This window comes from Esox lucius, chromosome 9 (assembly GCF_011004845.1).
Source record: "Esox lucius isolate fEsoLuc1 chromosome 9, fEsoLuc1.pri, whole genome shotgun sequence".
Classification (NCBI taxonomy): Eukaryota; Metazoa; Chordata; class Actinopteri; order Esociformes; family Esocidae; genus Esox; species Esox lucius.
This window is the reverse complement of record NC_047577.1, coordinates 24,685,583-24,712,339: the sequence shown is the minus strand read 5'-3', so window position 1 is coordinate 24,712,339 and position 26,757 is coordinate 24,685,583. Positions and strand designations below refer to the sequence as shown.

General features: G+C 42.7%; 1 protein-coding gene and 1 long non-coding RNA gene across 10 annotated transcripts in view; one reads left to right on the top strand and one right to left on the bottom strand.

Annotated features, from left to right (window-relative positions):
- The window catches only part of LOC105030787 (echinoderm microtubule-associated protein-like 6), a 200,103-nt gene that overhangs the window by 26,664 nt on the left and 146,682 nt on the right, over positions 1-26,757 (bottom strand). For 4 of the 9 annotated variants that reach the window (XM_034294192.1, XM_034294193.1, XM_034294191.1 and 1 more), the window contains 2 exons: positions 7,481-7,584; positions 777-930 (listed from right to left, as the gene is read on the bottom strand). In XM_034294192.1, coding sequence (XP_034150083.1) covers positions 777-930; positions 7,481-7,584 — 258 coding nt within the window. Of the gene's footprint in view, positions 1-78; positions 642-776; positions 931-7,480; positions 7,585-26,056; positions 26,110-26,757 lie in introns of those variants that run through there. The other 5 variants (XR_004576137.1, XR_004576136.1, XR_004576135.1 and 2 more) reach the window with 4 other exon arrangements.
- Positions 15,441-26,350, top strand: LOC105030786. The gene is made up of 3 exons (XR_829637.3): positions 15,441-15,527; positions 19,595-19,692; positions 26,110-26,350. It is a non-coding gene; the product is annotated as an uncharacterized LOC105030786 (long non-coding RNA).

The window sequence follows — 26,757 nt, the reverse complement described above, 5'->3', positions numbered from 1 at the left end:
TTAATTTAGTTTGTGAAATGTCTTTCCTTCTTAATATGTTTGAGACAATCAGCTGTGTTGTATCAAGTTAGGGTAGGTACACAGAAGACCATCATTGTGTCTGTACTGCAGTAGTCCATATTATTACAAGAACAGCTCAAATAAGCAAAGAGAAATGACAGTCCATTATAATTTTAAGGCAAGAAGGTCAGTCAATACAGAAAGGTTCAGTGCAGTCACTAAAAAAAGGCAGTCACCAAAACCATCAAGCCCTATGATGAAACTGGCTCTCATAAGGACTGGCATAGGAAATTTTGGTTAAACATTTTGGTTAAAACTGTACACGATTCCATATGTTATTTAATAGTTTTGATGTCTTTGTATTATTCCACCATGTGGAAAATAGAAAGAAAAAAAACTTTAATGAGCAGGTGTGTCCAAACTTTTGACGGTTACATGATTATGAATACGAGCATGACGAGATCGGCATACCACTAATTCAGACTCCTTCACTTTCTCAACATTTTGTTTTGCTAAACACAATGAGGTTCAAGAATGAGCTTTGGCTGGGCCACTAACTGACATTCACAGACATGTCCTGAAGCTACTCCAGAGTTGTGTTGACTGTGGCTTTGGGTTCATGGAACCATCTGTAGGGAGACCTGAAGATGACAGTGCAGATGAATCTTCCCATTCAATCTGACAGAGCTTATATACAAACACAAATTGAAACAGAAATAATTAGTTTAAAATAAAATAGGTAAAAATCATAATGGTAATAATGAAGAAATGCTTACAAATTTTTCGGTGCAAGGAAAGTCGAAAAGCTTGATCAGGCCAAAGTCATCCCCGGTAACCACATTGAGGCCAGCATGAGAAACGCATGCACAAATGACATCAGCCTTTTCAGCATTTCGTGGCCACACCCCCAGCACCTCATCTCCTAGTACACTGTGAAAGCAAGTGGAAATGTTGTGTTATTGTAAAAACGGAATAAAAAGAAACAGTAAATCATCATCATCATATTCCGCTTTATCCGGGGCCGGGTCGCAGGGGCAGCAGTCTAAGCAGGGATGCCCAGACTTCCCTCTCCCCAGACACTTCCTCCAGCTCTTCCAGGGGGACACCGAGGCGTTCCCAGGCCAGCCGGGAGACATAGTCCCTCCAGCGTGTCCTAGGTCTTCCCCGGGATCTCCTCCCGGTGGGACGGGACCGGAACGCCTTCCCAGGAAGGCGTTCCGGAGGCATCCGAAACAGATACCCAAGCCACCTCAGCTGACCCCTCTCGATGTGGAGGAGCAGCGGCTCAACTCTGAGCTCCTCCCGGGTGACCGAGCTTCTCACCCTATCTCTAAGGGAACGCCCAGCCACCCTGCGGAGAAAGCTCATTTCGGCCGCCTGTATCCGGGATCTTGTCCTTTCGGTCATGACCCAAAGCTCATGACCATAGGTGAGAGTAGGAACGTAGATTGACCGGTAAATCGAGAGCTTCGCCTTGCGGCTCAGCTCTTTCTTCACCACGACAGACCGATACATCGACCGCATTACTGCAGAAGCTGCACCGATCCGTCTGTCAATCTCCCGTTCCATCCTTCCCTCACTCGTGAACAAGACCCCTAGATACTTAAACTCCTCCACTTGAGGCAGGCACTCTCCACCAACCTGAAGTGAGCAGGCCACCCTTTTCCGACTGAGGACCATGGCCTCGGATTTGGAGGTACTGATTCTCATCCCCACCGCTTCACACTCGGCTGCAAACCGTCCCAGCGCATGCTGAAGGTCCTGGTTTGAAGAAGCCAACACGACAACATCATCCGCAAAGAGCAGAGACGAAATCGTGTGGTCCCCGAACCTGACACCCTCCGGCCCCTGGCTGCGCCTAGAAATTCTGTCCATAAAAATTATGAACAGAACCGGTGACAAAGGGCAGCCCTGCCGGAGTCCAACATGCACTGGGAACAAGTCTGACTTACTGCCGGCAATGCGGACCAAGCTCCTGCTTCGGTCGTACAGGGACCTGACAGCCCTTAGCAAAGGACCCAGGACCCCATATTCCCGAAGCACTCTCCACAGGATGCCGCGAGGGACACAGTCGAATGCCTTCTCCAAATCCACAAAACACATGTGGATTGGTTGGGCAAACTCCCATGAACCCTCCAACACCCCGTAGAGGGTATAGAGCTGGTCCAGTGTTCCACGGCCCGGACGAAAACCAGACTGTTCCTCCTGAATCCGAGGTTCTACTATCGGCCGTATTCTCCTCTCCAGAACCCTGGCATAGACTTTCCCGGGGAGGCTGAGAAGTGTGATCCCCCTGTAGTTGGAACACACCCTCCGGTCCCCCTTCTTAAAAAGAGGGACCACCACCCCAGTCTGCCATCCCAAAGGCACTGTCCCCGACCGCCACGCGATGTTGCACAGGCGTGTCAACCAAGACAGCCCCACAACATCCAGAGACTTGAGGTACTCAGGGCGGATCTCATCCACCCCCGGTGCCTTGCCACCGAGGAGTTTCTTGACCACCTCAGTGACTTCAGCCCGGGTGATGGACGAGTCCACCTCTGAGCCCTCATCCTCTGCTTCCTCAATGGAAGATGTGAGGGCGGGATTGAGGAGATCCTCGAAGTACTCCTTCCACCGCCCGACGACATCCCCAGTTGAGGTCAACAGCTGCCCACCTCTACTGTAAACAGCGTTGGTAGGGCACTGTTTCCCTCTCCTGAGGCGCCGGACGGTTTGCCAGAATCTCTTCGAGGCCAGCCGATAGTCCTTCTCCATGGCCTCACCGAACTCCTCCCAGGCCCGAGTTTTTGCCTCCACAACCACCCGGGCTGCAGTCCGCTTGGCCAGTCGGTACCCGTCAGCTGCCTCAGGAGTCCCACAAGCCAACCAGGCCTGATAGGACTCCTTCTTCAGCTTGACGGCATCCCTTACTTCCGGTGTCCACCACCGGGTTCGGGGATTGCCGCCTCGACAGGCACCGGAGACCTTACGTCCACAGCTCCGAACGGCCGCTTCGACAATGGCGGTGGAGAACATGGTCCACTCGGACTCAATATCTCCAGCCTCCCTCGGGATCCAGTCGAAGCTCTGTCGGAGGTGGGAGTTAAAGATCTCTCTGACAGGAGACTCGGCCAGACGTTCCCAGCAGACCCTTACAGTACGCTTGGGCCTGCCGAGTCTGTCCAGCTTCCTCCCCCGCCATCGGATCCAACTCACCACCAGGTGGTGATCAGTTGACAGCTCCGCCCCTCTCTTCACCCGAGTGTCCAAGACATACGGCCGCAGGTCAGAAGAAACGACAACAAAGTCGATCATCGACCTGCGGCCTAGGGTGTCCTGGTGCCATGTGCACTGATGGACACCCTTATGCTTGAACATGGTGTTCGTTATGGACAAACTGTGACTAGCACAGAAGTCCAATAACTGAACACCACTCGGGTTCAGATCAGGGGGGCCGTTCCTCCCAATCACACCCCTCCAGGTGTCACTGTCGTTGCCCACGTGGGCGTTGAAGTCCCCCAGTAGAACGATAGAGTCCCCAGTTGGAGCACTTTCCAGCACCCCTCCCAGAGACTCCAAGAAGGTCGGGTACTCTGCACTGCCGTTCGGCCCATAGGCACAAACAACAGTGAGAGCCCTATCCCCGACCCGAAGGCACAGGGAAACGACCCTCTCGTTCACCGGGGTAAACTCCAACACATGGCGGCAGAGCTGGGGAGCTATAAGCAAACCCACACCAGCCCGCCGCCTCTCACCATGGGCAACTCCAGAGTGGTGAAGAGTCCATCCTCTCTCAAGGAGTGTGGTTCCAGAGCCCAAGCCGTGCGTAGAGGTGATTCCGACTACCTCCAGTCGGAACCTCTCGACCTCACGCACTATCTCAGGCTCCTTCCCCGCCAGCGAGGTGACGTTCCACGTCCCTAGAGCTAGTTTCCGTGTCCAGGGATCGGGTTGCCTAGGCCCCTGCCTTCGACTGCCGCCCGATCCTCTACGCACCGACCCCTTATGGTCCCTCCTGTGGGTGGTGAGCCCACGGGAAGGCGGCCCCACGTCGCTCCTTCGGGCTATGCCCGGCCGGGCCCCATGGGGAAAGGCCCGGCCACCAGGCGCTCGCGTGCGAGCCCCAACCCCGGGCCTGGCTCCAGGGTGGGGCCCCGGCTGCGCCATACCGGGCGACGTCACGGAACTCAAATAATTTTTCATCATTAAGGGGTGTTTTGAACCGCTCTTAGTCTGACCCGTCGCCTAGGACCTGTTTGCCTTGGGAGACCCTACCAGGGGCATATAGCCCCAGACAACATAGCTCCTAGGGTCACTCGGGTACTCAAACCCCTCCACCACGTTAAGGTGGCAGTTCACACCTGATTCAAATGATCAGCTCATTATCAAGTCATTGATGAGCTACATCAGGTATGGGAGGGCAGAGTGAGATCTAAAACATACAGGGCGGTGTGCCTCCATGAGTAGGGTTAAAAAACACTGATCTACGGCAGCAACTGCTTCAGATCTAAAAATGAGAGCCAGCAGCTAAGCAATGACTGACCATTCAGTTTTGTAAGTACAAGAATGTGCGCATCATATGCTCGATTTCAAACCTACAAACAAACATGACAACGTAAATTACCTGTCATCCATTAGGCAAAAGGCAAAAAAAAAAATAATATTACTAAAATGTTATGGTGAAGGCTTTAAATTGACAATATTAGACAAATAATACTGAAATAGGATTTAATAAGGTTTTACACTTTTTCTTTTTTTTTACCATGAGTGGGAAAGGTTTTGCTTTTGATGAGTATGTGGCATAAAGCACAGGCGAATAAGATATTTAGTAGCCCGTTCAAGGAAATGTTGTGAGGCAAACCTACTGTGCTTTGGAATCTCATTGACCCTATGGGTGAGTACGGCATTGTGACGAAGAATTAGAATGTTTGGAACGTGTTCTGAAGTAGAGTCGGTGCCACAGCGCTCAATAGAAATGATAGGAAGAGCCAGGGTGAAAAAAGCCCTACAGCAAACAGATTGAATGTAAGTTAATATTATGAAACTGGCCTCCATGATAAACCTTGTTCACCACCACAACTGGTCCAGATGGTGACTGCGTGTCAGCCTATGTGGTCATTGAAATGATGGCACAAGGGCAATTTGAAACATTGGTGAAAAAACCCAAAAAACTACCATCCAATCTTTCAGCACAAGTAGCCGAACTACTGGCACTGACCCACGCTTGTCAAATCGGTGCAGGAAAATGTCTGAAGGTGTAAAGTGATTCTGCTTATGCTGTAGGGGTTGTATGAGGTTGGGCAGGGATGTGGGCTTCTAGGGGTTACCTGACTGCAGCAGGATCCCCTGTTAAAAACTGTGAATTGTTAAAAATGTTGGATGCAATGAAATTGCCTTCTGCCCCGGCCATAATCAAGGGCGCTGTGCACACGGGGGAAAGGTAATGTGTCTTGAGGGAATCATGCTTCAGATCAAGCTGCAGGGTTACAACCATCTGGTGACTTTCATCAGTTATCCCTACTTGACATGAGCGACTGCTCATTGGCCAATGTGTTGACACTCCAAAAGGAGTGCTATTGAGCACCTCTTCTGGGCCTCTAGAGGTTGTGCACAAAACCCTGACTCTGGCCTTTGGCGTCAGTTGAACTCAGAGAAAGTGGTAGCTCCCACAGGCTTAATCACCTCATTGTGTAGAGCGGCCCACAGAGTGTGCCACTCTCCAAGGGGGGTGATGGTCAGACGTTTGTCAGCAGAATGGTTTATCCCAAATTGTGCAGAACATTGCCAAAATTTCATTAACTGATGTCGATCGTGTCAGGAACACAACATAAAGAAAGGAATCCATACGATTCCCGGAGCAATGCCACCTCCAATGGGTCCATACATGCATTTGGTTATCGACAACACTGATATGATTGAACGATGTGCGATGAAACAATACTGCCTCGTTGTGATTGATAGATTCTCACGATGGGTGGAGGCGTTTCCCACCACCCACTGTAATGCCAAATCCGTAGCGAAATATCTGGCTGGCAAAATCTTTCCACTATTTGGTGTTTGTAACACACTGTCATCAGGCAATAGTACACATTTCACAGAAGAACTCATTAGAGATGTAAAAGTTTAGGCATTAAACAGAAATGTTTTTGTATTAACCACCCTCCAAGCACAGGAATTGTCGAATGTGCCAATAGAACCCTGAAGGGGGCGCTGGCTAAAGCATTTGAGGAAACAGGAAACTAGCTCTGATGAACATGAGATCCTCAGTAAACAGAGGAACAGGCCTTACATCTCATGAGATTGTGACATGGAGACATGACTGTGCCTTGAATACGACCTCCAGGTGTTGCAGTTTCTAATCTGGAGGAAAATGACAAGTAACATGTCTCAAATTGACTAGTGATTGAGTAGTGAGAGGATAAATAAACCAGTGGTTCTGGGTCATGCAGTTACCCTAATGATGGCAGAGCTTTCTTTTTTAAAGGACTTCGGCTCTGGGCTGAGACGCGAAAGTGTTCCGTATCTGTGCAGATTTTATCACGTAAAATGACGAATGGTTAATCAGCCATTTCAGGCTATAAATTATCTTGATATCTGTCAATTCATAGGTTGCTGATCGCCATACCCACATAAATTACGGGTGTGTCATATGTAAATAAGGAAAGGGCCAGTGCATTCTCGCGTCCAAGGCTTTATTCGATTAATCAATCTGCAATGACATCTATGCTCATTTCAACCAGGTGCGACAGTTTCGTGAATCACACTTCAAGATGATTGCAATTCTCTCCCAATGTTTGAATCTGAGATATTTTCTGAGAAGTTTTCTTGAATGAGGGCCAGTGTTTGCAAGCTGAATAAACAAAATCTTAGAGGAATGTTGCTGAACAGTTGATATCTAGAGTAGTTTCTCTGTTTTGAAAAGCTTGGGACAACTCCGCTTGTTCAACTTCAGCTTGTTGTAGGAAAGCAATTTTTCAAACAAATTGAAGCAGACCCTTTAGGGAAATGTACTGGAATATTATGTGATAGCTGTTTTAGAACATTAACAGGAACACGTCACAGTTGTGACTGACATGGGTGCATGTAACACTTATCACTCTGATGATCTAATCTACTTCTTGACATAGAAAATAAGATTACATTTCTTTTTCTTTCAAATAAATAGAAAATGGGGATTCGTCAGGTGTGCATTCTGATGGTCAATCACTTTCTTCCATGGTGCAAGTATTGTGCTCTTAAGACATGACAGGTTTTTATTGTCATCTGTCAAAAAACAATGTGACTAATAATGCAATAAAAACAATTCTGACAATTAAACAAAAATCACAACATTGAATCCAAATTGTATATTCTTTGACAAGAAAATTATGGAATAAATCAAATTATTTTTTAGATTAAATCTAATATAAAAATGAAATATATTTAATGAAATAAATTAGATCATTAGACTGAAAGGCCTTACACGCACCAACACATTTTAGTTCTTGAAGCATCTTACCTTGTCCAGGTGGCCCAAGTGATCCTTTCAGTTACAGATTGCTCAACTAACAATTTCCCTGATGGAACTTCATGGACCTGTCGACTGTATGTACCGGTGGATACCTGTAATGATACCACAATTCAGCCACTGTAAGGAAAATACGTTTTGTACAAACACTAATGATTTTTTTTTTACCCATTAGGGTTACCATTAGGGTTTAGCGGGGGAAACCGGGATGCCAAGAATTACCCATACTCCCTAAACTCACTCCATTTTCCCTTTACAGAAACTCTTGAGAAACCGGTAAATTATAATAAATGATTTAGGGGTAAGATGAGACAATTTTTACTTAATTTGTCCCTGTGACAAGGGGAAAAGAGAGAAGTAAAACGTATACAACTACTCTTATTTCTGGATGGCCCCTGTCCCATGAAAATATGATTGCTAAAAAAGTAATTTTGAGTCATTGAGCTATATATAAGAACTGTTGAATGCTAAATCTAAATTTCTTCCCAATTGCCATTTCTGCTGCTCTACCTGTATAATTGTTCATCAATTTTCAATGCTGTGTGCAGTGTTAAAGACCATATTCACTAAGTCGCCATAAATTCAAAGCACATGCATTTTTAACATTGAAACTACACACTAAATAACAATGCACTAAGATGTGCTACAATAACTTTTCAGGTAGTTGTATACCTAGTTGATTATTTGAATCCAAAAATGTCACCTGTGTTTCAAAGCATTACAAAGATGAATGGCACAAATGCTAAATATGCAAGGAAAACATAAAACGTAAATCGAGTTCCCGAAATTGATTGCACCAGTGAGGTAAAGCTAGTTTTGTAATGAACATTCAGTGGATATTCGATTTCTCTTGTCATTATTAGGTGACGTGTTCCATGACTATAACAATTACAGATTCTAAATCAGAAGAGAAAGGACTACAATCCACATTTCCTTTTTTGTAAATTATGTTTTCAATCATCAATAGCTCCTACCAAAAGTGTGCCCATGACTATAAAAAAAAACATTTTGAATCGGATCGGACTACAATCCACGGCTTTAACTTTGTCAAAATGTTACATTTACTATTTAAAAAATTAAATAACTCTTCGAAGAAATGTGCCATGGCAAAAAAAAAATTGTATTCTAAAGTAGGGGAGGATGGACTATAATCCATAGCTTTTAGTTTTGCTATTATACAATTTCAAAATGTGATTCAAAATGTGAAAATTCAATAGCTCCTACAAAACTTTGCAATGTTTATAAAAAAAATACATTCTGAATCAGGGTTGAATGGTATACAATCGACGGCTTTAACTTTAAAAAAAAATTTACTAACCAATGTTACTGTATTTTTACCACACAATTGAATCACTCTTAGAACAAAAAACACAACGGATCATTTAAAAAGGCATTATTTCAAACCACGAAGCACATCGGACATTGACTGTGTGCAACAAACATCTAGAAAGATGTTTCACATTGAAATATGTGTCAAAGTACATGATTAACTTTTGATAGGATTTTCTCTATTGTTTGAATACCTTTTATGTATGCTCATTGTTCTTAATTGATCTTCAACTCAACCATTTGGTGAATATATATATAGTTGAAACGAATGGGTGTAGTGTTGCGGGAGCAAGGAACCAGGTGCAGGCAGAGATAGTCGGTGTGGATATTTTAATTGAATAAACAAACACAGAGCAAACAAAACAACAAAAGAAAAGGGCTGTCTAAAGCAGCAAAACGTAGGTAGGCAACGGGTATAATGTACTCACAGTTAACAGCAACGTACACGACAGCAAACATGACAATATCAATGATCCACAATGTGGGGAGCAGAGGGGAGACATTTAAACACCGGAAGAGCCGACGGAGGTTCGGTAGCCGGAAGAGCCGACGGAGGGTCGGTAGCCGGAAGAGGGTCGGTAGCCGGCGGAGGGTCAGGAGCAGGGAGAACCGACCGAGGGTCGGTGGCGGGTAGGAGGCGCTGGCTGCCGCTGCTGGCGGGTCGGAGGCGCTGGCTGCCGCTCCAAGGCAGCAGGGGGCACTGGCTGCCGCTGCTGGCAGGTAGGAGGCGCTGGCTGCCGCCCCAAGGCAGCAGGGGGCGCTGGCTGCAGCTGCTGGCGGGTAGGAGGCGCTGACTGCCGCTGCTGGCGGGTAGGAGGCGCTGTCAACCGCTGCTGGCGGGTAGGAGGCGCTGTCAACCGCTGCTGGCGGGTAGGAGGCGCTGTCAACCGCTGCTGGCGGGTAGGAGGGGGGCGCTTGCTGAGGCTCCCGGGCAGCAGGGGGCGCTGGCTGCGCCTCCCGGGCAGCAGGGAACAGTCGGCGCCTTGTCGCAGGCACCGGACGTAGAGGGGGTGCCGTCAGGACTTCCCTCGGGGCACCCTCTCAGCATGAAAAGTACAGAATCACCACCCTAAGGCCATAGATTTGTATGTGACCTCAATGGGATTCAAACCCACAACCTTGCTGTTGAAAGTTTGAGCTACAAAAGACCACAGCATTGCCTATGTACAATGCAATACTGTCAAATACAGGACATGATTGCCACCCATAGTAGTAACCACAACTGGTAACCATATAACCATATAAACCATGTGAACACTGGCTATGTCTTTCAAAATAGAGCTTGGTAGAAAGCAAGTACATCTGTTGATAAAGCAGGCATCCACCTGGCCAAAACCTGACAATGTCAGCGCAATATCATTGGCCAGTGAGCAACTGTCCATGTGTCCAGATCTCTGCCCTCAGCCCTTGACATAGTCACATCTGAGTGTACTATTAAGAGCAGTAGCCCAAGCAAGGGAGAGGCATGATCAGAGTCAGCTAATTCACAGCGGATTTCACTAACTTCTCAGCACCTAACAAAGTTTGATGAATGATATTAAAAGGCTGACAAAACAATCTAGCCATGTTTGTTTTTTTTATTCAATTTGACACCTACTGACCACCAGTGTTAGACAAATGACTACAGTTAGCACTGAATTATGGGTGATATCAAACCTGAAAGTGAGCAAAGTTGTTTCCCCCGAGGGAAAGTGGCCTGGGCCTCATCTTCTCCAAAGCATAATTTCTTCTCCTTCAGAAAGCCGTACTGGAGTCGCTCATACCCATCTTCATACAACTTTCTCACCATGCAAAAAGCAAACAGGAAGATTACAGACTGGGCAAAGGAGTCTTCTTTTTTGCTCGGGTGATGCAGAACATCAAGAGTAGAACACACATTCTCATCTGGGGTGATTTGCTTACAAAAACCGATTAGTTATGTTTGAAATGTTCCTCCTTTTTTTTGATAGAACATATAGCCTGAGAGCTCATCTTTCTTTCTTTACATTGCCCTCCACAATTATTGGCATCCCTAGTAAAGACGAGTAAAAGGGTTATAAACTTTTTAATAAAAAAATAGACCATTTAGGGAATTATCTTAATGTCACACTGGGAAAATTTGGGAAAAATCCAACATCTAACTGAATTGAATGTATTCTGAGAAAAATTCGGTCATCAAGAAATAATTATTTCTAACAAAACCTTGTGTGCCATGATTATTGGCACCCCTGCACACTGAAATAAGGGAGAGAGGGGGATTTTTCCATTTACACATATGCCGTTCGCATATACTACACACTGTATTCAGGTTCCTCTTCAGAACCTCTTGTAGAAACATTTTAATCTTGGAGTATGTAAAACCTACAAGTGTCAGATATATAAAAACATGAAAAAGTTCTCCCCCAAACTGGAATCACGTTTTTGGAGGGTAAATACATTAATCACAGGTCCGCCATCTTTGGATATTTCGTTGGATCGGAGCTTTCTCCATGATTAAGGTCAAGTTAATTTGAACTTGTAAAATGTCAGTTAGGTAATGTTAATGAGGAAAAATTCAACTGTAGTTGCCAACAAGTATATTTAGGCCTATGTTGTGTGAGCTAGCTTTTGTTTTCAGAAATCAACCTAATATAGGGAAAGTAGAAAATAGGCTACTTCAATATTAACATTACTCAGAATTAATGTCAATATTCATACCGCCTGTTCTTAAAGTTTAAAAATTAATAATGTTTCTATATAGCCTAGTGATTTAAATGTATTTAGGCTATTCAGCGGCAAGAAGTTTAAGTAACACACTGTGCACACTGGACGTGAACATTGACTTTGCATAGCCATCAGTCAGAAACAACGTAAGTTGTACAAGGTATATTGCGACCAAACAGGTCTGTTTTATCCGCACGCTTGCTGTTGTTGCCTTGTGAGCAATTTTCTTTTATATTTTCATGGAAATGTAAATAAAACAACATTAGTTGTCAGTACACATCATTAGTTAGCTCACAAACTGTGTGGATGTCTTTAGAGACCTACATAATGTACCTACATAATGTAAATAATTTACGTGTGTGTTTTCTTTCCTTCTGTAATGTTAGTAAATGTTAATTGCCACGGAGAGTTTTAGCCTAATTTCTGTTTTCCATATTGTGTCACACTTTTTGCAACGTATGCTCACCATTATTACATGCCTTGTTAGGATGCATGCATTATGGCAACAGAAGTGTCGTTTTGCCCCATTAATGAAATAAAGAATGACTCTCTTTTGCAATTATGCCTATGACTCTGCTTTATTTTATCGGTTTTGTGTCCTAAATTATAACCCATCCTGTTTTTGTTTTTTTACCAGTTTAACTATATTTAGAGCGGGAATACAACCTATAAAATGCACTAATGCATTTGTCAATTCGTTTTTGGCTGACAAGACAAATACATCTTGGCGCACGAAACATCACGTTCTTCTGCTAAAAAAAAACTGAAACATGCTTTCAAAGGCTCTATAGTGGTGAGTATTGAAATGCTTTTGTTGGTTTACTTGACATTATATTTCTCTGTTTTTGTCTATGCTATCATTTTCAAAAATATTAATCCACAACATTTTGCATATTGTGTGGTAATGCGGATAATATTGCCCTATGGCTGTGTTAATATTGCCCTAGGGCAGGGGTATTCAAATCTTACCCTACGAGGGCCGGAGCCTGGTTTTCTGTTCTACTTCATCATTAATTGGATCACATGGTGTCTTAAGTCCCTGATTAGAGGGTTGCAATGGAGAAATTGAGTGGAACTGGCTTCGAGGGTCAGATTTGAATACCCCTGCCCTATGGCATTGAAGGGAGAGGTGTTTTAAATAAAAAGCTTTCACCAGAATCACTGACTATACCTTTAGTTAGACTGCATGCTTTTTTGATAGGTGTACCTACGGTGGATATAAAAAGTCTACACACCCCTGTGAAAATGCCAGGTTTTTGTGATGTAAAAGAACGAGACAAATATAAATCATGTCAGAACTTTTTCAACTTTTAATGTGACCTATAATGTGAAAGATTCAATTGATAGACAAACTGAAATCCTCGAGGGACAAAAGCCATGGTTGTTGAAAGATATCAGTCAGGAGAAGGGTACCAAATAATTTCCAAAGCATTAGATATACCATGGAACACAGTGAAGACAGTCATCATCAAGTGGAGAAAATATGTCACAACAGAGACATTATCAAGAACTGGACGTCCCTTCAAAATTGATGAAAAGACAAGAAAACTGGTCAGGGAGGCTTCCAAGAGGCCTACAGCAACATTAAAGGAACTGCAGGAATTTCTGGCAAGTACTGGCTGTGTGCTACATGTGACAAAAATCTCTCGTATTCTTCATATGAATGGGCTATGGGGTAGGGTGGCAAGATGGAAGCCTTTTCTTACAAAGAAAAACATCCAAGCCCAGCCGAAGTTTGCAAAAACAAACATCAAATCCCCAAAAAGTATGTGGGAAAATGTTACGGTCTGATGAAACCAAGGTTTAACTTTTTGGCCATAATTCCAAAAGGTATGTTTGGCGTAAAAACAACACTGCACATCACCCAAAGAACACCATACCCAAAGTGAAGCATTGGTGGTGGCAGCATCATGCTTTGGGGCTGTTTTTGTTCAGCTGGAATCGGGGCCTTAGTAAGGGTGGAGGGAATTATGAACAGTTCCAAATACCAGGTAATTTTGGCACCAAACCTTCAGGCGTCCGTTAGAAAGCTGAAGATGAAGTTCACCTTTCAGCACGACAACAACCCAAAGCACACATCCAAATCCACAAAAGCATGGCTTCACCCGAAGAAGATTAACGTTTTGGAATGGACCAGCCAGAGCCCAGAACTGAATCCAATTGAACATCTGTGGGGTGATCTGAAGAGGGCTGTGCACAGATGATGTCCTCGCAATCTGACAGATTTGGAGCGCTTTTGCAAAGAAGAGTGGGCAAATATTGCCATGTCAAGATGTGCCATGCTAATAGACTCCTACCCAAAAAGACTGAGTGCTATAATAAAATCAAAAGGTGCTTAAACAAAGTAGAAGTTTAAGGATGTGCACACTTAAGCAACCAGGTTATTGTGAGTTTTTTATGTTCCCCCGTCAAACATTTTAGTTTGTTTTTCAATTGAATTGTTCACTTTATAGGTCACATTAAAGGAGAAAAAAGTTCTAACACGATTTATCTTTGTCTCATTCTTTTACATCACAAGAACCTGGCATTTTAACAGGGGTGTGTAGACTTTTTATATACACTGTAGTTGACTTTATTCATTTCAGTGATGGAGTTTAATGGTGTAGCAATGTTTATCTATTCTGTCAGGAAAGCTCTGTGGGGTGTTAAAGTTGGCTTACCTATTTCTCTCTCACCCCCCAGGTAAATGTGGCAGTCACAGTCTCACAAGACACGTTGACACGCACCTCACACCCTAACTGATTTTACATCAGGTATTGTGATAACTACAGTAGCATTGCCATCATTAGATGATTAACTTGATGATGACCAGGATGAGGAGTGTGTACAAGAGGATGTATCTGGGAAAACTGTAGATTTGGAAGGTCATCACGAGGCACTGCCAATAATAATTGAGCAGCAGCTTGCAACAGCCTTATTTAAATCAGAATATTTAGTCAATGTGCCTGGTACAGCTATTGATGATTTTTACAAGAACTAAACTACAGCTCTGCATCCGTCCCATTATCTAGATGTTTTGTAATTAATATCCTTCAGCATCACAACCTCCAAGTTGATGACTCTGTATTTAAAGAAATTATAACAGCATTTTTATAATCTAACCCAATTGAAAAAGGCGGGCCTCTTAGCACTTCATATCAACATAAACAATATTAGGAAATGTTCAGTGTTGTGGAACCTATTATCTACATACTTGATTATAAAAAAAAACACAAAGGACTTCCCACTTTTGAAGTCCATGCACCAAATTTTTTATTTCAAGTCATTCTTGATAAGATTGTTGAAAATTATAGAGGCCCAGGGGACACTGAAATTGACCCATTTTATGAATTCGGGTCCCCTGATGATGGTTTGTTTTTTAAAGCTTCTTAAATGGTGAGTTAAGAATTACACTGCATCTGGATGACTTTGAGACTTGCAATCCCCTAGGCCAGAGGTGTCAAACCGGTTCCACGGAGGGCCGAGTGTCTGCAGGTTTTTGCTCTCTCCTTGTACTTGATTGGTTAATTAGGTCACTGATTGGTTAGTTTCTACCCTCACCTGGTTGTGTAGGTATGAACTAGGAACCAATTTATAGGAAAAACCAAAAACCTGCAGACACTCGGCCCTTTGTGGAACCGGTTCGACACCTGTGCCCTAGGCACTGGAAGAAACACAAGCTTTGTGGTGTTAACTGGATACTAAGTTACTTGCCAACAGGCTCCCACTCGTGTTTATAATGTATTTATCTTGCAATAATTTGCAAAAGAAGTCATGTAAAAACCTATGGTTATGACAAAGTCTTGGAATCTCTACTGCAGTGTTTCTCAACCCTGCTCCTGGACGCCCCCCTGCCCTGCATGTTTTAGATCTCTCCCTGCCCTAACACACCTGATGCAGCTCATGAAGGACTTGATAATGAGTTGATCATTTCAATCAGGTGTGACAGAGCAGGGAGAGATTTAAAACATGCAGGGAGGGGGGCGCCCAGGAGCAGGGTTGAGAAACATTGCTGGACTGCAAGAGCTTAAAACACTGGAGGACCATGGTGTGTATGTCCCTAAATTAGGTACAACCCTTAAAGGTACGGTGCCGTTTGTTGTGGCTGATAATGTAGGAGCGCACAGTATTGCTGGCTTCACTGAAAACATTTCAGGTAATTTTGTACTGCAAAAAAGTGTGACATTAGTAGTTACTGTTTTGCATCTGGTGCTTTCAGCCATAGAACTGAAGAGGTCCATGCAGGCCATGTAAAAGCAGCTCTTGAAAACAACACCCATTACTTTGGATTCATATGAGAGTATGTTTATACAAAATATCTCTCTCATTTTCATGTTGTCTCTGGTTTTCCTTCAGACTTCGCTCATGATGTATTTGAGGGTATTGTGCCAGTTGAGCTGGCTTACTGCTTTGGGCCAATGATATCAAAGATGTTATTTACATTAGATAAGCTGAATAAGGATATATTGGCATTCCCTTATAAGTGGTCAGACAAAACAAATAAGCCACATGTTGTAACATAGAGTTTCTTGGGTCAAAAAACTATCGGAGGCAGTGCCCATGAAAATGTGAGTTTATTAAGGTTTCTCTTGTTTTTTTATTGGACCTTGAGTCCCAGAGAAATAGCCAGCATGGCTTGAGTTGATTGATTTAAAAGATATTATTGAGCTAGTTGTTGCTCCAGAGCATACTAATTAATCCATCTCATACCTTGAAAGCAAAATCTTTGAGCTCAGACAGAGGTATCAGGAGCTGTTCCTTGGTGTCAGACTTTGACTCAAGCACCACTATCTTGAGCACTACGGTGCACTAAGGTGTTTTGGCCCTTTAGTGGCAGTCCGGACAATGCAATTTGAAGCCAAGCATAGTTTCTTTAATCAGATTGTGAAACACACCAGTTGGTTTAGGAACATACTGCTGGCGTTGGCTTCAAAACATCAGCTGATTATCGCTTTTCACAAACTCGCCGTCCTATGGTAAAACCAGCCGAGATGTATCGAATGTGTGCACCAGTTGATGTTCTGTAAAAGGAAGTTGCTCAAGCTATTTGGTCAAAATACCCGAACACATCTGAAGTGCATCTTGCCAAGAATGCATCAAGTAGTGGTATAGCCTCTTACAAAGGTATGATAGTTGCCCATGGATCAGCAGGTGGATTACCAGAGTTTGCTGAAGTCATTCAGATGTGTGTCATAAATGAGAAGTTGTTCCTCATTATAAAAGTGCTATGTGCTTGGTACAGTGAACAATACAAAGCCTTTGAACTAAGCTTGTCACCGTCAAGACAAAGCTTATGGCACTCAGTACCCTCACTGACATCTATCCTTTGTCCGATTATGTGGCTGAATCAAGCCGTATGGTGACCTTGAAAAGGCATATCATCAAGAAGGGTTGGTAAACGCATCAGTGTGATTAACAGTTCAGGGCCCGTTTCCCCAGAAATGCAAAGATGGTAATCCTTTTTACCTGCTAGGGCTGTGCGATATGACGATATATCGTATGACCATAGAAAAACTTCTATTGTTTCATATTATGCGCTATCGTTGTGATGCAAATCACACTCTTTACTGCAATATTTTTTGTCATTTGGAGTCTGTCCATATTTTGCTCAAATTTTATTCATAAATTACTCTTATTGGCTTTTTACTCACATTGCTTTTGTGCGCTTGTACTGCACTTGTAGTCAACTCTCCACATGTGTGTGTGTGTGTGGGGCTGAGCCCTGCTCGCAGTGAAATGGAGAGGAGTAGAGGAAACGCAAACTAACATGCAGTAGCGACTGGTGTTCAGAAAAATATTGGTAGGGCACATTTAAAATCTGATCGATTGTGTTGAACCAAATCCAAGTCTTATATTTTGCATCGGTGCTGCTGCACTCAAACTCGCTAGCTACCTGACAAAACATATGGACATTATAGGATATTAGCCTACATTTGGGCCATAATCCTAGAGCCAAGGTCGGACCACGTCCATGAAACCCACTCTACTGGTCATTTGCGACTTACATCACCTTGCGATGAGCCAGAGGCTCCATACGTGAAGTCAAGGTAATGTCACTATGTACGGTACCTGAGATAATTTATATTTAAATGAAAGCTGACTTTAAGACAGTGTTATTCGTTTTTTATGAGCATGATAAGGTTATTCGTTATAGACTGACATTATTAATGTATTAGACTGAAGATACCTGCTGCTCTGCCGAAAGCATGCATTCTCTGTTTTGCTAGCAAGCATGGTTGTTAGAATTTGGCTAGCCGTAAGTGCAGGCCTAGAACAACTATGGGCCAATGGCCATATCTGATCATTTGGGGGCCACTTTTGCAGAAAATATGTGCGTGTGACAAACTCCTGATAGTAATCTAAACAATTGTTAAAAACCCCATAGAATGGCACTCATCCTTTATTTTATGAGACACCAGCGGAGGCACTCTGGAGAGGGGCTTCCAAAAATGCACAACAGACTTTAAATTACGTTTTTCAATGTTGACTAAATCAGAGAGATTTTTCTTAGAAAACAATTCTCCACTCCATGAAAAAACCTTCAGCGCATTCTCCAGCGATAGGGTTAGAAAATGTGGGATAATCCTAGAGGTCCCAGCATAAATGGTGGAACAGCTGATTGTAAGCGAGGTAAAGTTAGTTTTATAATGGACATTCATATTTGCACCGTCAAAACCAACTAATTTAGGACAACGAAAAGTATAGGTTCTTGATCAGGTGGAGTACGATCCAACTTTTTAATGTCCTTATAAACTCCATAGCATCGCCCATCCAACGATGTAATCCACAAAATCACATTTCAGGATGTTCTGTTACCAACGTAGGCCTATACAAGAAGAGCCGCTTTTCTTGAGAATGCAGACATGCTGTTTCCTCCATTTATAATATCAGGCTTCTCAACTGGAATAACTAACTTTATGGGGGGAAAAGTAGCTAAAATACACAATACATAGCTGTGTACATTATTAAATATTATTGTTTAATAATATGCAAAGGGACAACATATTTATATTTATACATTTTAATATGACAATTCGAATATTAGGTAAAATATTTTACACACGCTTGATTGTTTTTTTCTTTTGTCAATCAGTGTTGATCTGACAAGCGAGTGAAATGCTTTTTCTATTAAATAATAATGAGAAATTAGGCTACATTATGGTGCATTGCAAAACAGTTCTAAACTAGGTTTAAACATCCTGACATTTAGAAACAAACGAGTTTCAGTAAATGATCTGCGCCTGTAACTTTATGCAGAGCTGTGAAAGGCTCTTGGCTTAATCATCCTACAGAAACTGACATAACTCGCATGGTATTTGTTGAGATGTTTCTAACATTGGCTTCAAAATACCTTATTCCAATTGAAAATATTTTGTGCAGAAAGATAGTTTTCTATAAAACAATTGTGATCTGGCAATCATGTTATATTTGCAACAGCCCTGGTTGTAGCCTATATGCTCATTTTGCAAAAAATTCTGCTGACTAATTTAAATAAACATTGGTTGAATCATAGTTTTTTTATTGCTGTTTTAAATGTAGGCTAATATATGGCTATTTAAAACAGCAATAAAAAATAGCTGTTCTATATGGTCAGATTTCCTGGAATTTTAACAGCCATATTGGCAGTGAAAAAAAAAGGCTAACATAAACTCTGAAATAGCTCTCACCCACAGTGTTATTTTGCATACTAGAATCAGTCAGTTTGATGTGCAGTTTCCGTTATCCGTTATCCTGTTCCTTATACTTCGACTTATATTTTCAGTTAAACAGTTATCCTGTTCCTTATAAAGTCAAAGATTGTTCATTTCCAACAGTGTGGGGGGTGGTATCGGCTGATTAATCGGCTATGGGCTTTTTCCTGCTCCAAACTATCATTATTATATCGGCCTTACAAATCCACAATCGGTCAACCTCTAATAGAAATGCACGTAAACCACTCCTAACTGTTGAGATCGATTGTTATCAGAAAACGGAGCTTATTTCTCTCTTGACATGCATGCAATATTGTGGTTCAGTGTGGTCATTAAGGGATAAACAAATGTGCTTAATGTACATGCTTTATTTTTCATGACTCCTGTATTTGGTGTGTATCAAAAACCTTCTTTTGTCTTGTAGGTTACATTCTATTTCTGTGGAGTTTGTATCTACCATACTTGCAAATCTACTTTGTAACCATCAACCCATAGTGCATCCTGGTGCTGTGTGTTCTCCAGGTAAGCGACGCACACACCCCCGGCCAATACATGTGATATAAAAGATAACGTGCTTCATCAGACCAGACCACCTTTTCCATTGCTCCGTGGTCCAGTTCTGATGCTCACATACCCATTGTAGGTGATTTCGGCAGTGGACAGGGGTCAGCATGGGGACCCTGACTGGTCTGCAGCTATGCAGCCCCAAACGCAACAAACTGTGATGCACTGTGTGTTCGGACACCTTTCTATCAGTACCAGCAATCATTTTTTCTGCAATTTGAGCTAGAGTAGCTCATCTGTTGGATTGGACAACATGGGCCAACCTTCGTCCCCACATGCATTAATGGGTCCTCATGATCCTGCCGCTGGTTCACTGCTTTTCCTTCATTGGACCACTTTTGATAGTGGTCAAAGAAGTGGTTCCCGGTCTGACCACTGCAGACCCAGAACACCCCACAAGGGCTGCAGTTTTGGAGATGCTCTGACCCAGTTGTCTAGCCATCACAATTTAGCCGCTCAGATCCTTACACTTGCCCATTTGTCCTGCTTCTAACACATCAGCTTTGAGGACAGAATATTCAGCTGATGCTTAATATATCCCATCCACTGACAGGTGCCATGATGGCGAGGGTTATCAGTGTTATTCATTTCACCTGTCAGTGGTCATAATGTTATGGCTCATTGGTGTATGTTCTGGTTGGTAGTGTATCTAATATCTAGCTAGCTAGTAGCACCTCGTTTTTAACTTTTCGTGACAGTTTGCCGAAAAGGATCGATGTGCAGTTTTGTTTATTTGGCTTATATTGTTGAAGAAAGTCTGAAAGTATACACAGTTGTGCTCAAAAGTTTGCATACCCTTGGAGAATTGGTAATACTGTATGTGTACCATAGAGAGAACTTGAGTGAGCAGGCAAAACACATGTCTTTTATTTCTTATGGGATTAACATTCATTTGTGGGTCATAACAGAATGGCACAATCATAAAACAAAACATGGCAACAAAGAAAAACATTAACTGACCCCTGTTCAAATGTCTGCATACCCTTTGTTCTTAATACTGTGTATTGAGCATCAATGACAGCTTGCAGTCTTTTTTTAATAGTTGCAAGTGGTATAGCTGCACATTCGTCTTGAAAAAATGCCTCCAGATACAAAGTCTTTGGTTGTCTTGCATGAACCGCATGTTTGAGGTCTCCTCAGAGTGGCTCGATGTTATTATGGTCAGGAGACTGTGATGGCCACTCCAGAACCTTCCCCTGTTTCTTATGTGACCACTGGAGGGTCAACGTGTCCTTGTGCTTAGGCTCATTCTCGTGTTGGAAAGTCCAAGAGCGTCCCATGCGCAGCTTTCGTGCAGAAGAATGCAAATTGTCTACCAGTAATTTCTGACAACATGCTGCATTCATCTTACCATCAATTTTCACAAGATCCCCTTTACCTTTAGAGCTCACACAACCTCAAAACACCAGTGAACCACCACCATGCTTCATAACAGGGATGGTTCTGTTCACTATCAACCTTGTTGATCCCTCTCCAAAATAGTGCTTATGGTTGTTACCATAAAGCTCTATTTTGGTCTCATCACTCCAAATTACAGTGTGCCAGAAGCTGTGAGGTATGTCAAGGTGTTGTCAGGCATATTGTAACCAGGCTTTTTTGTGGCATTGGCACAGTAAAGGCTTCTTTCTGGCACCTTGACCATGCAGCTTATTTTTAAGAATTGTCGTATTGTGCTCCTTGAATCAATCACAGGGTCTTTTTCCAGAGCAGCCTGTATTTCTCCTGAGGTTACCTGTGGGTTTTTCTTTGTATCCCGAACAATTCTTCTGGCAGTTTTGGCTGAAATCTTTCTTGGTCTATCTGACCTTGGCTTGGTGTCAAGAGATCCCCAAATTGTCCACTTCTGAATAATTGATTGAACAGTACTGACTGGATTTTGCAAGGCTTTGGATTTCTTTTTTATATAATTTTCCATCTTTATACATTTCTATTACTTTGTTAAGCAGGTCTTTTGACTGCTCCACATGGTTCTCAACCTTTTGTAAGCTGGGCCCCACCAAAGCTGGTTCATTGCAATTGGGGCCCACCTTCCCAGAGCCACACCCACTACACCACCTTGCATAGATAGATAGATAGATAGATAGATAGATAGATAAATAGCCCCCTAGGCTATTATTTTTAGGCCCACACATTATTATTATTATTATTATTATTATTATTATTATTATCATCAGTAGCGGTAGGTAGACCTATTATCATTACTAGGCTATTGTTATAATTGGCACTAGCACCAGACTGCTAATGTGAGCTTGCAGGCATTATTATTATTATTATTATGAGTAGTAGTAGGCCTATTATCATTACTAGGCTATTGCTATATAATTATGAGGTTACATGCTTTATTGTTGGTATTATTATCATCAACATCAGTAGGCCTATTATCATTACTAGGCTATTGCTATAATTGGGAATTGGCACCAGACCTCTGATATGAATGTATGCTCTATTATTGTTATTATTACTAGGCCTAATAGTAGGCATATCATCTGCATTTTTTACAGAAGCTTGCAGGTAGGCGATGTGATTGTGAGACCTGAGCCTGCTTTGCCTTGCAAAGATCCTCAATTCTTGGCGCAATTTCTGATAAACATAGCCTCAAATCATCCTCAATTTGTGCCCGATTGCGGTATTTTGTTTTGAGTGCAGTCATTTTTGAGAATCCTGCCTCACACAAATATGTCAACGCGAAAGGGAAGAGAATCTGTGTCACAGAGGTATTCCTGCATCAATGCTGCCCAGAATGACGAAAGAGGGCAGGAGGTAAAGAGTTCCTTCAGCCTACTGTCACTCTTCAGCTGAATAAGCTGTTCCTGCATATCAATTGACAGCTCGTTTGGTGTGCACACAAATGGATCTCGAACCCACGCAAAAGAGCGATAATCCTCTTTAAAGTATGTCACAAATTGTTCTCTCATTGCTGACAGGTGCTCAGACGCTGACTGAAATAGAGAGGAGAAATCGTGTGACGTGCCTACATCAGTGATAAAGTCTGCAAGGCTGGGGAACATGTCGCAGTTCCCTCGACTGATGCAGCCATGCTAGAGGTCAAGTTTTTGTGTGAAGGTGTCCACTCTGTCTGCAGTTTCGCGGCCTTGCAAAGACCGGTTGAGGCCATCCAAATAGGACAGAGACGCAAGCCACATAGTGTCATCCAGATCTGATTTGATTTCTGTCAAAAAACACTTCATACAACCGCTGTAACACCCGCCCCCTGGAGAGCCAGCGAACTTCAGTGTGCAGAAGCAGCTGTTCGTGCCCTGACCCCATCTCCTGGCAGAGGACCACAAACAAGCGAGAGTTTAGCGGCCGTGATTTCATGGATTGGTTCAGCACTTAGTCAAAGAGAACTGGCATTTTTTTTGCAGCTAGTGCTTCGCAATGGATCATGCAATGTGTCCATTTCACAAGTGGAGCTACTTGCTGAACTCGAGCAGCTAGGCCACGCTCATGGCCCGTCATTGCCCGTGCACCATCCGTGCATAAGCCAACGCATCGGTCCCAAGTCCAACCATTTTCACTGAGAAAAATATCAAGGACATTGAAGATGGCTTCTCCTGGAGTGTGCGACTGAAGAGGCTGGCAAAACAGGACATCCTCCTCAATCGCCTTGTCCCGCAGATACCTGACATAGGTGAGGAGCTGTGCCTGCCCAGCAATATCAGTGGATTCGTCCAGCTGCAGCGCGTAGTAAGGACTCTTTTTTTATGAACTCTATCAGTTGCTCTCTGATATCATGTCTGAAATTCTCCTAGCGACTGTGTCATTGGACAGTGGTACTGCACCGAGCCTGGCTGCTGCACTATCTCCTATCATTATTCTGCACGTCTTGCACGGCCGGCAAAATGAGAGTCTCTGCAATTGTGTGCGGTTTACCCAGTTTAGCTATTCTTTTGGCCACTACATATGATGCCTCCAAACACTGTTTAGACACAGTGCTGTGAACTGAAATTGTTGCCTGTTGCTGATGGAGGCCATCAAGCTTTCTTTTAAAATATTCAGCCGGTTTATCCTTAATGCCAGCATGCTTTGTTTCGAGGTGCCTTTTTAGTTTGCAGGGCTTCATGCTGTCGTTTGCCAGCACCTCGGCACACACGACACACTGAGGTCTCAGATCAGCCGTGACCATAAACCCATTTTTGTTTGGTTTTGAAATAATTTGGATATGGCTTGGTTGTGTTTTCAATAAAGTTTAGGCTATGATTTAAAGATGTGTGCGTGTGTGTGGCTATGTTGAGAGACTAGTATCGGCGGCTAATCAGTCGGGACTAAGGCACGATCTTTAATACAACGAACAAAATAATGATTTTATGGGCAATGCTAATTTTATTTTAAGACTTAACGATTGTAGTTCTTTGTCAGTGAGTGAGTGAGTGTGTGTGTGTCTCGCGTGGGTGTTGCAACACGGTGAAAAAGGCAGAGGGGTAGTTAGCTAAGAGCTAAGAAACAATTACTGGCTATGGCCGAGATGGGGATAATCTTTAAAAAGACTGTTTGTGGGATTAGTCTTTAAAAAGACTGTTTGGGTTTTGAAGTAAATTGATATTGATGGATAACAACTAGACTAGCGAGAGATGGCACAAGCAAACTTGGCAAGAGACTAGACTGGAGTGAATGCAACTATGTGAGTCAAATGCAGTGATTTATTTTTGTGTGAGAGTGAGTGAAGAAACATTTACACCCCGCTCTGTAAACCAGGGCGGGAACGGCGGCGGCCATGCGCGATTCATTTGCAGCCTGGACGCGGAGTGGTGTGAGTGTCCTCACTGCTGCTCGAGGCTACTGAGAGACTGACCGCCTGAGTTCTTTTGGAAGGGGAAGTGGCTCACTGCAGCACCCGCTGCTCGTTGAGCACGGTAACTGCAGAGTGATACGTGCTGTTGAGTTTCCAAACACCACAATTTTTTTTTTGCCATCTTATTAATCACTAAATTCACTTCTGACAACGTTTTAGGAATTCACAATTTGCTTCAAAGTTTTCAGAGTTGAGACACGCCATGAAGTGATGCGACAGCCAGCTAGTGCATGCCCCGGCCGCTAGCTCGTCGGTCGGAGAGTCCTGCGCAGAGACCTCACTGTAAGCTGGAGGTCTCTCAGACCGCTCTCGTTAATAAGAGGCTTTTATTTCGCTGTTGACGGTTTGTTTGTTTATCACAACACATGTCCATCATAAGATCAACGGGAACCTGTGGTTAACTTTGGTTAACTGGTCTTTTCAGAGTTAAACTCCAAAAGAGTGCCCTGCGGGCTTGACAACCTCGCTGACCGGGCTGTCTCACAGGCAGAGTCGGGGGAGAGAGAGATACCGTTTCTCTTCGGGAGACTTGTTTAAATCATAACAAATATGCTATAAACATGTCACTAGATTTGTCGCTAGTCGTTTTTGACACAAAAGTCACCAGGAGGATGATTTGTGTGTTATAATAGTCCAACCACTTTCATTTCAACATGAGGGGAATTTTCATTGAATAAAATGTTCAGATTTTATTTTTTCTCCCATCCTTTAGCCTACTCGTGCCCCCCTGGGAAAGTGTCTGCGCCCCCCCAGGGGGGCGGGCCCCACCAGTTGAGAACCACTGGCTTAGTATCTAGCCTGCTCAGTGCATCCACGTGAGAGCTAACAAACTCATTTATTTATTCACAGACACTAATTTTCACCTGTGTGTGTCAGGGCCATTTGGGTGATTTCTATTATCATTATGATTTAAAAATGTGATAATGAATGGCTTCATATGATCACTATCCTTAAATATCATTTTTTTGTATGATCAATCATACTTTCAAAATCAATGTCAGAATTTCGCAGTTTCTGCCAGGGTATGCAAACTTATGAGCAAAACTGTAGCTAGCTACATGCAGTTGCAAAAATGATTCATGAATGTTTAATAAAGTTTAATTCCGTTGTACACCATACAGTTATGATTCGTGTAGCTAGCTACTGTAGCCCCCTAACTTCGGCCATCCCTATTATTGGGCCCTTCTGCCGTTTGTGAAACTAAATCATCTCAGGATAAAAATTGTAATGCATTCGTTTTGCAATTAAATGTAATTGCCCACAATGATTTTCACAGAACTCTATGTATTTTATATAATTTGTCATTGTGGGTTATTTGTAGGGGTTGTTATTAAAAAAAAAAAGTGTTTACCAAAAGCAATATTGAGAGAATTTAACTCCTCAACTTTTAAAGTACTGGTCTATTTTATAAAATGAATTGGCATAGTGGGTTTATGGTTTAATGATTACTAGATTACAAATGACTATTCCAGTACTAATCACACTTTCATGTATATATTATATTAATGTTTGCTTAGTGGTACCTACATGTCAAAATGTAGTGGAGAAAGTATTCACATAAGCCTCTTCTATGTCTTTTCTAGCTGAAAGGCATTGGTCATCCAAGTGGTTGGAATCAGATTGATGGAGAAAAGGAGATGCAAAAAGAAGAGCAAGAAGGGAAGGAAATAGTGTCTTTGTTAAGGCATTATGGAAAGTTGATTTGTTGCATTTGTCTTTGTGTGTTGTTTGTTTCATATGCAACTACAAAATGCATGTATTGATTAAACATTTTAAGTACATTACAACAAGTGTTCACCCTACATTTCTAAATAAAATGTTGTTTTGCTTCAACAAAAGTTGCACCTAAATGCATTTGGAGTCATCTCCACTGCAGCGTGTTTGTTTTATGGTACGGATATATTTCTATGCAGAATAAAAGTACTGGTCAGTTGCTTGGAAATAGGAGGAAAAAACTTTGCTTGAGTATGCAGAGACAGTGCCTGGCCATTACACTGCAACTATGCAGAAAGTAAAATTAAAACATAGAATAAAAATAAACATAGAATAATTATTCTTTCTCTCCGGCAGCTGACTGTAAAGTAAAGTAGCATACAAAATTTCACGCATTATAAAAACAAGTATATGTGTAGTATGTACAGTGTAAGTTGTGGATGCTAGCTAGATGCACTTGAAAATAAGGATAAGGATGGATAAGTAGGAAGGAATTGCAACCTACCTAAAGTAGAACT